Genomic DNA, 13,442 nt, shown 5'->3' with positions numbered 1-13,442 from the left:
TTGAAATATCTCTGTTCCCTCTGGAGTTTTTTGTATTTCTGAGATTTTTTTTGCCCCATTTTATCACTCTGTCAATTCTGTCAATAGTTTTATGGTGATCATTGTTCTATCACTTTTAATATCCTTTGCTACCTAGTTACACAAGTTTGTTTTCATGACTTTTTGAACTTTCAAAACATCACAAAATACACACTACATAGAATTTACTATTTTACCCTTTTTGGATATGCAGTTCTATAATAATCAAGTACCTTTCTGTTGTCTAACGATCACCATCATCCATCTTCAGAACTTTTTTGTCTTCCCCACCTAAAATTCTATATTCAGTAAACACTAACTCCCAATTCTCCCTTTCTCCTGGGCCCTGACAGGTACAATTCTATTTTCTATGAGTTTGACTACTCCAGGACCCTCTTCTAAGGAAAATTGGACAGTATTTGTCCTTTTTTTTTTTTTTTTTAAAGATTTTATTTGTTTATTTGAGGTATTTGACCGTGAAAGAGAAAGACAGAAAGGTCTTCCATCCACTGGTCTACTACCCACATGGCCGCAATGCCCAGAGCTGAGTTGATCTGAAGCCGGGAGCCAGGAGCTTCCTTGGGGTCTCTCATGCAGGTGCATGGGCCCAAGTGCTTAAGCCATCTTCTGCTGCTTTCCTAGGCCACAACAGAGAGCAGGATTGAAGTGGAGCAGCTGGGACTAGAACCGGTGCCCACATGGGATGCTGGCACTGCAGGCAGAGAATTAACTTACTGTGCCACAGCACCGGCCCCAGTATTTGACCTTTTGTGACTGGTTTGTTTCGCTTAGCATCATGTCTTCGAGGTTCATCCACATTATAACGTGTCAAGATTTTATTAATTTTTGAGGCCAAATAATACTCTGCTGTTTGTATGTTGCACCTTTAGTTTATTCATTCATCTGTCCATGGGCATTTGGGTAGCTTCCATGTCTTGGCTTTCATGACTGGTACTGCTGTATACATGGGTATTTGTGTCCTTGCTTTCAGTTCTTTGGATATAAACTTAAATGTGGGATTGTTGGATCATAGGGTGATTCTGTGCTTAACTTTTTTAGATTTTTTAGATTTTACATTTCCACCAGCAGTGCTCAAGGATTCCAATTAATCCACATCTTTATCGCGTCTCAGCCTTTTGGCTAAGATTAAGTGTAGCACCAATTACTCCACATCTTTGCCAGTAATTTGTGTCTGTGTGTTTTTAAGTTTATAATAGCCATCCTGGCAGGTTCAAAATGACATCTCATTGAGATTTTAATTTGCATTCCCCTAATTGCTAGTGATTTGAGCATATTTTAATGTACCTGTGGGCCATTTGTATTAATTCTTTGGAGAAATTTCAGTTCAGTTCCTTCAGCCGTTTTAATGGGATTGTTTGCTTTTTGTTGTTGGAGTTGCAATCTTCTCATTATTTTTTCCAGAATATTTTGCCTATTCTTAATGATTTAAGATGATTTAAAGTGTTGTTTTTAAAAAAAAAAATCTCCCAATTCCACTTTAAAAATATTCACATTTAGGTCAAATTGGATAACATTCAATTAAGATATGAATTTAGGGAATAATTAACATGTATGTACACTTATTCAAATCTTTATTTCCCTCATGTTTGAATTTTTCAAATAGCACTGGTACTTTTTCCATAAATTTATTCAGAGAAATATGATATGTATGCCTATGTCTGTGTATGCAGCTCCTTTTTCTTGCTAAGTGCTTGTAAAGTCTGTTTTCTCTTGGGTATATAAGAAAGCTGTTGATATTGTTTAGTACTGACTTTTTAAGTATCCTATCCTGTTTATTTAAGTAACATACACACTAATACTCTATTATTGGAGCTAAATCCTTAGTACATTTATATTAGTGTTAGAGGAACTGGTCCTTTAAGGTTATTTCGGAATGAACCAGCAGCCAATTTGAAGTAGGTACAATTTATTTCTTTCACAACTTATTTTCAATTTTTTATTGCTTTGGGTAGACTTTAATTTAAAAATAATTCCTGAGTGTTGTAGATAATGATTCCAAGGGTCACCTTCTCTATATAGCTGCATTTAGAGAACTCAGGATGTAATTATCGCTGTAAACATAGTTTAATCTTTTATATTTTAACTATATCTGTTTGGCAGTTAACTCTTATTCAAGTCTAGTGGTTAATGGTCCTGCCACCTGCTTGCCTTATTAATGTTTATATCGTACAAACTGGCCTCAGTAATCTGCTTTTCATTGTCGAGTTAAGATCCTCACTCCTCCAGCTCTGGCAGGTGCAATAGCCTCCTAACTTGTTTTCTGGATTTCAAACTCTTCAGCCAGTTCCATGGGTCCCACTACAGACAAGGTTCAGATGTAAATGGTGAGAAAGCAATGTCCTTCTCCCCATCTCTCCACCATGTCTATGATTAGAAGCAAAGATTGCAAATCTTAGTCTAACATTTATTACAGAGAGAACTAATCCAACTGCTGGTTCACTCCCAAAATGCTTGCAACAGCTGAGCCAGGCTGAAACCAGGAGCTGGGAACTCAAGCTTGGTCTCCCATGAAGATGGCAGAAACCCAGCTGTTCCAGCTGTCAACTTGCTGCCTCTCAAGGTGAATATTGCCTGGAAACTATAATTGAAAGTGAACCTGAGACTTAAACCCAGGCACCTCCATATGGGATGTGGGTGTCCAAACAGTGTCTTAGCCACTACACCAAACACCTGCCATCATAGTTTGGCATTTAATGTCATTTCTCACCCAACTCTATCCATCTCTCCAGCCTCATTTTCTTTTTCTTCCCCATGAGATCTCTATTCCTGTAAGAAATGCAAACCACAGAACAATACACCATATTTGGCTGGAATGCAATGTCTTCTCTAGCGGTTTCTAATTTCATGAAAACACTTGGTAGTGATTTCTGTTGTAAGATGTCAGGTGTTTCTAACAGTTTACAAGTGAACTTTGTGATTACTTGAAGTTAACTTATTAGGGAAGCCAGTAAGTACTTGTATAACACACCCCCTCATGTGAATCCATTGTCCAGATTTTTATTAAGTTAATATACAAAGGAACTTCAAAAATCCCATGGAAAATGAAATTAAAATATGTTTATCTGTTGAAATCTTCACTTAATATATACTAAATTGATCTTCTATATATAAAGATAATTGAAAATAAATCTTTATGTGAATGGGATGGGAGAGAGAGTGGGAGATGGGAGGGTTGTGGGTGAGAGGGAAGTTATGGGGAAAAAAGCTACTGTAATCCAAAAGCTGTACTTTGGAAATTTATATTTATTAAATAGAAGTTAAAAAGTTCATATTGGTGCTCTGACTTTTGAAATCCAAGCATTCAAGGAGTCTTGGAAAAGTTCATAGAAAATGTGTCATATAAAAAAAAGTACCTGGTTTTCAAAATTTCTTGCACATGAATGAACTTATCCTTTAGTTAGCTTTTCCATGAACTTTTTGAAGTATGTCTTCTAAAGTTCTAGTCAGTCTTTTGTTGTTGTTAGCTAATTGAAATTCATCTTCAAACCCTTTGAATTTTACCAGTTGTAAAGAACGACACATTGTTTTCTCAGTTCTGAATAGTCTTGTGAAAAATACGCCAAAACTGACTTGATGTGTGTACAGTTGATAGGTCAGAGGAGAAAAATGGCTTTGGCCGGCGCCGTGGCTTAACAGGCTAATCCTCTGCCTTGTGGCGCCGGCACACTGGGTTCTAGTCCCGGGCGGGGTGCCGGATTCTGTCCCGGTTGCCCCTCTTCCAGGCCAGCTCTCTGCTATGGCCCGGGAAGGCAGTGGAGGATGGCCCAAGTCCTTGGGCCCTGCACCTGCATGGCAGAGCAGGAGAAGCACCTGGCTCCTGGCTTCAGATCAGCGCGATGCGCCGGCCACAGCAGCCATTGGAGGGTGAACCAACGGCAAAAAGGAAGACCTTTCTCTCTGTCTCTCTCTCTCTCACTATCCACTCTGCCAGTAAAAAAAAAAAAAAAAGAAAAGAAAAATGGCTTTGACTGGAAGATGTTTCCACAGTTCTGGAAACCGCTCTCATTACTTGAAAGGTCTTCCCTAAGCAGTGTGGGCCCCACCTTCTTTCCCAGGCCTTTCCTTAAAGAATGGAGTTGAGATACACCATTACATACCTATGAAGGTCCTGGGAGCTTGGTTCTAGAGAATGAGTCATTTAATTTAAGTGCCAGTACAAAGGGGTACCACTCGGGAGTTCAGTCTGTGTCTTTAATTTCCAGTCCTAGGAAACATCCAAATAATGGAATTATAAGTAACTTTCCAGGAGCAAAATGTCTGTTTCTATAATAACCATGTAAAAGCATCAATTAAAGCTTTGACTTCTTTCTTGAGTTTCTTCTTAATAAAAGTGAAAGAATTGAAGAAAATAAACATAGAAATCCAACATATCATTTCTAGGTTTCTTTAACTTCAGTGTCTGATTAAATTTGACCTCAATTATCATTAGAATATCTATACTATCTGAAGAAATCTACAGAGTCAATGCGATCCCTAAAAATAACACCAGTGACATTCTTTACAGAACTAGGAAAAGCAATCCTAAAATTTGGATGGAATCACAAAAGACCCAGAATAGCCAAAATGATCCTCAACAAGAAAAATCGGGCTGGAGGTATCACACTGCCTGACTTCAAAGCACACTACAAAGATAATCAAGATAGCATGGTACTGGCATAGCAACTGCTACACAGTCAATGGAACAGAAAAGAGAGCCCAGAAATTAATCCACATATATACAGCCAACTGGTTTTAGAAAAAAGTGCCCAGACCATACAGTGGAGTAAGGATAACCTCTTCAACAAATGGTGTTGGCAAAATTGGATGTACATATGTAGAAGAATGAAATTAGATCTATACCTCTCACCATATACAAATAGCAACTCAAGATGCATCAAAGACTTTAAGACTTGAGACTATGAAGTCTGGAAGAACACATAGGGGAAATGCTCCAAGACATTGGTGTAGGGGGTGACTTCTTGGACAAGACCCCCAAACCACAGGCAACAAAAGCAAAACTAAACAAATGGGACTATATCAAACTCAGAAGCTTTTGCACAGCAAAGACAATGATCAATAGAGTGAAGAGACATCTAGCAGAATGGGAAAAAATATTTGCAAACCACCTAAGGATTAATGTTCTGAATATATCTGCAACTTTTAAAAACTCTACAACAGAAAAAAACAAGCAATCCAGTTGAGAAATGGGCAAAGGACTTCAATAAACAGTTCTCAAAAGAAGAAATACAAATGGCCAGGAATATATGAAAAAATGTTCAACATCACTGGCCATCATGGAAATGCAAATCAAAAGCATAATTAGATCACCTTACCTCTGTCAGAATGGCTAAATCTAAAACACAGTGAGGAACAAATGCAGGCAAGGATGTGGACAAAGGGGAACACTTATATGCTGTTGGTGGGAATGTAAATTAGTGCAGCCACTGTGGAAATTTCTTTCTTTCTTTCTTTCTTTTTTTTTTTTTTTTTGACAAGCAGAGACAGTGAGAGAGAAAGACAGATCATGCTTTTCCGTTGGTTCACCCCACAAATGGCCACCACGGCTAGTGTGCTGTGCCAATCTGAAGCCAGGAGCCAGGTGCTTCTCCTGGTCTCCCATGCAGGTGCAGGGCCCAAGCACTTGGGCCATCCTCCACTGCCTTCCCAGGACACAGCACAGAGCTGGACTGGAAGAGGAGTGACCGGGACAGAATCTGGCGCCCCAATTGGGACTAGAACCCGGGGTACTGGCACCACAGGCGGAGGATTAGCCAAGTGAGCTGCGGCACCGGCCACTGTGGAAATTTCTAAAACTAGAAAGAGACTTGCTATAAGATGCAGCAATTCCACTACTGGGTATATACCAAAAAGACTTGAGCACAATGAATGAAACAGATAGATGCAGCACTGTGTTTATAGCAACGCTGTTCACAATAGCCAAAGTTTGGAATCAACCAAGGTGTCCATAAGATGAATGGATAAAGAAAATGTGCTATATACACATAATGGAATATTATTCAACTATAAAAAAAGAATGAAATTCTGCCATTTGCAGGAAAATGGACATAAATGGAGGACATCATGTTGAGTGAAAGAAGCCAGGCCCAGAAAGACAAATACCACATGTTCTCCCTTATATGTGGGAGCTAAAATTTCAAAAGGCATCAAGAAAGAAAAAAAATTTTTTGTATGTATCAGTATTGCTGTACATATAGCTTTGTGAAACTGTTTTATACCTTTGTCAACCTATGGTTAAGTATGTTACTATAATTTTAATAATCTGTGGTTACTTTAAAATTTACTGTATATGGGTGAAATGGTCACTTTTCCATTCAGTTATTATTATAGCCATTGTCTGTATTTCCACTAACCCAGGGTCTTTATGCTTTTTACTGGCTAAACTTATTATTTGGTGAAGCTTTAAGCCTTTTTACTATAATGTAAGTTTAAAACATATTATCTCAAAAACTAAAAGAAATTTAAAAAAGGAATGCAGGTAAGATGATGGGGCAGGAGATACGAAGGGGATATCATTATGTTCTTAGACTTGTATCTACAAATCACATTGAATCTGTTGAAAACTAAAAATTGAAAAATAGATTTGACCCCATTGTGTATATTTGGTGTGGTAGTTAAGTCATAGCTTGGGATATCTACTTCCTGTTTCAGAGTGCCTGGGTGGGAATCCAACTCCACTTTCCATTCCAGCATTCCCGTTAATGTGCACCCTAGGAGGCAGCAGACGCTGGCTCAGGTCGTTGGGTTCCTGCCACCACCCACACAGGAGACCCGTGTTGAGCTCTAGGCTCCTGACCTTTGGCCTGGCACAGCCATGGTTGCTGTAGGCACTTGGGGAGTGAACCAGCGGATGGAAGATCTCACTTTTATCTGCCTCTCTGTGGCTGGCTTTCTCTGCATTTCAAAGAAAATGAAAACATAAATTTTTAAAAACAAAAAAGTTGAATCCTTTGACTTTAATAATATTTATTAATTTTTATTATAAAATATGCCCATTTTAGAAAGATTTTTCATCTGGAGTCATCTGTAAGTGCTAAGCAAGGATGAAGGGAAAATCCCTCAGCCCTGCCCCTTCCCTCCTTTCCTGCATGTCCCACTGTGCTGTGCCAATGACAGTTGCGTATATCTGTGGTACATGGCTCAGGACTTTTTCAGTAGATAGGTCATTATAACCTTGAAAGATAGAATGTTCTTCTGTTTGAGAGGTCATACAAAAATGGAGCTCTTAATTCTACAGTTCAATTTTTTTTTTTTTGACAGGCAGAGTGGACAGAGAGAGAGAGAATCTACAGTTCAATTTTATTTTTGGTATTGAACTCTCAGTCTAATTGCAACACAATTGGGAGTTTTTCTATACCTAGCCTGGTAATTTCTCAGTGACATCTAATTGATAATTTGGTGGTATTCAATCATTTCCCACCCTTCATAACTACCACTGCTTCCTCCAAGTCCTATTTCTTTGCCTTTGTTTTTCTTTTTTTTGGTAAGAATTCCTAACATGAGATCTACCTTCTTAACAAATTTTTAAGTGCATAACACAGTATTGTTACACAGGCATTGTCCTAGCAATCATTTTTTTTTTTTTTTCAAAGAATGCTTTGATCACTGTACCCCCACAAGGAGGAGATCTCCTTCTCTGATAACTTGGTCCTTTCTTTTTTTTTTTTTTTTAGATTTATTTATTTTTATTTGAAAATCAGAATTATATAGAGAGAGGAGAGGTAGAGAGAAATCCTCCATCTGATGGTTCACTCCCCAATTGGCCACAATGGCTAGAGCTGCGCCAATCCGGAGCCAGGAGCTTCTCCAGGGTCTCTCACATGGGTCCAGGGGCCTAAGGACTTGGGTCATCCTTCACTGCCCTCCCAGGCCACAGCAGAGAGCTGGATCAAAAGTGGAGCAGCCGGGACTAGAACCAATACCCACATGGGATGCCGGTGCTTCAGGCCAGGGCGTTAACATACTGCGCCACAGCACCAGCCCCCCTAGCAATCTCTTGACCTTATTTATTATGCATTATGAGACTATATATCTATTGAACAGTTTCCTATTGTCTTTCCTCCCCATCCCTTGCTGTCCCTGGAAAGCATCATTCTACTGTTTCTAGAAAGTAGAGTGATGTTAACATTGTCCCTTTTTTCACTTAATAAACCTTCCCTTTGGCATTTCAGTTTTGCAAGGTATTCTTTACTGATTGTTGAGCACAGTACACTTAATCAGGTTTCCTTTCCTTTTCTAAAGATTGATTGATTGATTGATTTGAAAGGCAGAATTCAGAGAGGGAATGACAGAGTGAGATCTTGCATCTGCTGGTTCACTCCCAGATGACTTAACAGTCAGGGCTGGGCCAGTCCGAAACAAGGAGCCTTATCCAGGTCTCCCATGTGGGTTCAGGGGTCCAAGCAGTTGGGCCATCTTCGGCTGCTTTCCCAGGTGCATTAGTGTGGAGCTGGATTGGAAGTGGAGCAGTTGGGACAGCATCACCCGTATGTGATGCTGGTATCGCAGGACGTGGCTTAGCCCACCATGCTACAATGTGGGCCCCTAATCAGGTTTTCATAGTAAATCAGTTGGTTAGTGTGGATATAGTTCAAATCCCATAGACTCTCTGTGTTGCTATGTAAGGGAAAGTGTAAATATTATTCCTTTCAGATTTTCCCCAGGCAAAAATGGTAATAATTATAGAATCAAAACAAATCCATTGTCGGTGTAAGTCTATGATAAATGTATGAGCTGTAGATAAACCACTCGGTTCAACAATATCTCTGCAAGTAGATCTTCAGTCTTTATCTTTCACATCTGGATCAGTTACACCACGTGGTGTAAAAGGGGAAATGTCACCTTCTCAGGACTGTGAGCCGGAGGAGTCCTGTATTGATTTCACTGTGTGAGAGCTGGGTGCTCAGGTTACTGCCAATCTCTCTGCCCAGTATCGCCAGGTCTTTCTGTGTCACTTATGCTGTGTATGCTTTATGGCTTCTGTATCTGAAATGCACTCATAACTACTTTAGGGCAACATTCAAATTAAGTGAAACGTTGGGGCTGCTGGTGAAACACTGCAATGCCTTGGTTGTATTCGTACTATTTTTCTCATTCCTCTACTGAGAAGTAGGGCTCAGGATGGAACTCTGCCACCTCTGAGCCCAGTACCCCTTCCTCTACTTGGAATGCTTCCCTTCTGTGGCACAGAGGAGGGCACCTTGGGTTGCTGGTTGGGTGCCTGGATTCCAGCCCTCACTGTCCCAGATGAGGTTTGTGACTAAAGTAAGTTATGTAACCACTGACTAGTTTTCTCCTCTGTAAACTGGAATAATAATCATAATCCGTTGTTAGGCTTTCAATATCAAAGAGCAAATCTTTGCTGAAATAGACATAATCTGGCTGGTGCCGCGGCTCAGTAGGCTAATCTTCTGCCTGCGGCACCAGCACACCGGGTTCTAGTCCTGATCGGGGCTCCGGATTCTATCCCGGTTGCCCCTCTTCCAGGCCAGCTCTCTGCTGTGGCCCAGGAGTGCAGTGGAGGATAGCCCAAGTGTTTGGGCCCTGCACCCGCATGGGAGACCAGGAGAAGTACCTGGCTCCTGGCTTCGGATCAGCGCGGTGCGCCAGCCGCAGCGGCCATTGGAGGGTGAACCAACGGCAAAGGAAGACCTTTCTCTGTCTCTCTCACTGTCCACTCTGCCTGTAAATATATAAATATATTTATATATAAATAAAATCTAGGCTCCTCAGTGCTCACTAGTCAAGAGTGCTGATAGAATGGGGACGACATGGGCTAGGAGGTGGAGGGGTGGGGCTGGGCGACAGTGACAGTGAGGCTTGTGAAGATGGGATGGGGAATGGCCTCTGGGCACGGGGGTAGGCTTGCTTCTGGTGCAGGCTGTGTGTGGGACACTTTCAAGTATCCTGACAAATGCCATGAAGACCTGTGATGCTTTCAGAAGCCAAGCTAGGAGGCCTGCTTTCTGAAGAAGCAGCTGATTTTTAAAACTTCCTGGGCCTTGACTGTATTGGTGTGGTCCAGAAGTTTTGATCAGTTCCTTGTGTTGGGTGCTCATCGGTGTTTTTGTTGAAGTTGCAGCAGTTTGGTAAATTTCTGTTCTTCAAAACCTGTTTTGCTTCCTTTCTTCCAAAAGCAAGCAAAACTGGTGGCTAAATAGAAAGTCACGTGGGTAACTAGATAGCTAATATTTGCTAATCGCTGGGAAAGATGTAAACAAGAATATCTCCTTTTCTTGTAGTTACACTGAAGAGTCAAATCATCTTGTAAAAGTGAGTTACATGTTTTATGCTTCCATAGAGATATGAAAGCGGACATTATCATAATTTACTCTTGTCATTAAAATAAAAGTTCATTAAGCAAACACTAAGTCTTACTCTATGCTGGACACTTGGCCAGATCCCAAGGGACAGCATTTACTAAGGAACGGGTCCTGCTCTCAGGGACCTCAGAGGAGCAGAGCTGGTTGTCAGAAGGAAGTACGTGGCATGTGAGTGTGTCCCTGGGAGGAAAGGCCCACACTGCTGCTGGAGTTGAATGTGTGTTTTCCTTACCAGGGCTTCTCGTTCGAATTCTGATCGTGATCCAGTAGATGTGTGGTGGAGCTTCGGATGAGTAGCAAGGGTTTAGAACAGAGCCATCAACTGGCTTTATATTCACTGGGCAGAAACAGGGTATCGAGTGGAAAGGAGGCTGTTGAAGTCACACTGATGAACATGCACAGGGCAGTAACATAGCCTTGAAAAAGACCAAACGAAGGCTGTGGTGTTGCAGGGGTGGGGGTGCGGGTTAGTTGGACTGGGGCTTGGGTGCGAGAGGAATCATCCTTACAATGGCTTCTGGTGACTTTAAATATTAAGAGGATTAAAGATAATATCACCACCTTGTAGATAATGGGGAATCTCACATTTTAATTTGGGTCAGTCCTTTGTTTTCATATAAAGGAGATCAACTTGATGGTGTTGGAAAGGATGGAAGGACAGGACTGTTGGAGTCTTCTATGGTCTGGGCAAGATGTAAGGAGAGAATGAGGACCCCTCAGGATTCAGACTGTGATCAGAAGTGATGTGTCCAAGACAGTAGAGCAGCATGTGGTACGCCCAGATGTCAGAGTGAACACAGGGTTGAATGGAGCAGAGCACGTGCTGATGTGAAAGAATGGTGCGGGGGGTCAGGCAGCAGCCAGGGAGAACCGTACTGTGATGATTTCAATTGACAGGCCTCTAAGGGGTTTGTCCTTTTCCTCTGTTCACGTGAGATGTGATGAGCTCACTGGCACAGAGAAGGGAGCCTGAGCTTCCAGCAGCGGCATTTTACTCACAGTGCCATTTGTAATATGACACAGTAGTGTTTCAGTGGCAGGTCCTTTTCAATTCCGGATACTCTGTAGATGTGTAATGCGGTAGCACTGAGAGACTTGGTGCTAGCTGTACATGGATCTGGGGACGAAAGGAGGATTCTAAAGCAATGAGGCTGTGAAAAAAGGAGAAAGGGAGCTATAATTGGCATCGATAGGAGGGAGGTGTCTGTCCACATTGAAACACTCAACAAAGAATTTAAAATTTGAGTGGCAGGGACTGGCTTTTCTCATGGTGTTTAAGGTGCCACTTAGAATACCCACGTATCCTATCAGAGTGCCTGGGTTGGAGTCCCGGATCCGCTTGCATTTCCAGCTTCTGGCTCATGTGCACCCTGCAGGCAGGCAGGCAGGTGATGGCTCAAATATCTGGGTCTCTGACAACCACGTGAGAGCCCCATTTGGATTTCCCAGCTCTTTGCTTTAACCTGATCAGCCCCAGCCATGGTGGACATTTGGGGAGTGAACCACTGGGTGCAAGATTTCTTTCTGTCTCTTTTAACTATAAATAAATAAATGAAATTTTAAAATTTGAGTGGCATTAGAATTCAGAAGGAGGATAGGGCTGCAGGCATGAATTTGAGATTCATTTGTAAGCATGGTTAAAGGAACGTTAATAGACTTTGCAAGGGGATGAATCTAGAGAGGGCTATGAGCAAAGAGCAGCAGATTGAAATTGGGGAGTTTGGATAGCAGGTGTGAGCATCAGACTAGAGTGGTGTCAAAGGGTAGAGAGTGTACATGTTTCTCTGCTGACTGGAAACACTTGGTGGTGCAGGAAAGAGTTGGGAATCAGAGCAAAGACAATAAAAGTTTGGCAAATAAAACTTGGGGCATTATTAGAAAATAAAAAAAAACATAAAAAAACAAAAAGAAAAAGAAAATACGAAAACTTGGGGAGTAACAACGTAAAGATGAGATGAAGAAAGAATGTTAATATAGCACCACCTGGTGTTAGGCCATAGGCATTTTTCAAAAGTTTTTGATCAAATTTTTTTTCTTGTTTTAGTTGTTTTCAAATTTTCACTTACTTACATGTGTGTGTGTTCTCTGGTAGCCTAGAGTGTGCACAGACTAATTTGTTTTAATTAGCAATGTGAGGAGGGTCATATTTGTTTATTCTTTGATTTCAACTGTGCCAACAGTTTTGCTCGTTTGATTTTCCTTGAGGGAAGATATATACCCGTTCACAGGGTTATGTGAACTTCCAACTTCTCATATCCCAATCGCCTTATCATCTCTACTCTTCTGCCCCTGAGTTATACAAACTACATACATGTGTCTCTAAAGCTTTCCTCTTTGAGCTGAAGTCACGTAGGGGTGAATGCTTGTTTGGCTTTTTCACTCGGTGGGGGAGAAGTTTGAGCTTACAAGCTTAAAGCTCTGAGCTTTAAAATGAATAGCAGTGGAAACTTTTTTTTTTTTTCTTCCAAGGAAAACCTGCATCCTTGAAAACGGCACAGCCCTCTTGGATGAACTTGCCTAGACCACTCCCCAAATCCAAAGCCTCTTTGAAGAGCTCGGTGCTGCGGAAGGCAGGAAGCACCCACTCGGTTGCCAGCACCCACAGCGAGCAGAGCACTTACAGCAATAACTGTAAGTCCATCTCAGGTCTAACTTTGGGGTTGTTGATACAGTAGTTACAAGAAAAACAGCTGCACGACAAGATAAATAGTAGATGTTTTGTTTCTGTGCTTAGGGAAACATAGGCATGCTGTTTCTGGGCATTGTTCTGAAAGTTTGGCAGGAAAACCAAATTCTTTGAAAAACATTCTCCCTTGAATGGGCAGTGAAAGTGAAATCATTATGTGTCAAAGGCACCTGGTTTATTTTTGACACCTGGTATTATCTTGTGTATGAAGGATTCTGAAGTACCTCGTTTGAAGAGGGACTGTTTTGGGGTTGTTGAAGGTGAGAATAGCAGTCCAGGGCCTCGTGGAGCCCAGCTAGAAATCAGAAAAGATTATTTTAGTTTCACTTACTTTGTAGCAGACTGCATTTTATAGACACACAACATTTCAAAATGTTCATTGGAAAAACAAAACTAAA

The 13,442-nt window shown here is 41.2% G+C and overlaps 1 protein-coding gene across 1 annotated transcript in view; it reads left to right on the top strand.

Annotated features, from left to right (window-relative positions):
* The window catches only part of MTUS1 (microtubule associated scaffold protein 1), a 159,324-nt gene that overhangs the window by 65,601 nt on the left and 80,281 nt on the right, over positions 1–13,442 (top strand). The window contains exon 4 of the mRNA XM_062213423.1: positions 12,828–12,989. Coding sequence (XP_062069407.1) covers positions 12,828–12,989 — 162 coding nt within the window. The remainder of the gene's footprint in view (positions 1–12,827; positions 12,990–13,442) is intronic.

This window comes from Lepus europaeus, chromosome 16, assembly GCF_033115175.1.
Source record: "Lepus europaeus isolate LE1 chromosome 16, mLepTim1.pri, whole genome shotgun sequence".
Taxonomy (NCBI): domain Eukaryota; kingdom Metazoa; phylum Chordata; class Mammalia; order Lagomorpha; family Leporidae; genus Lepus; species Lepus europaeus.
Note: the sequence above shows the minus strand (reverse complement) of the source record. Positions and strands in the feature narration are given on the sequence as shown.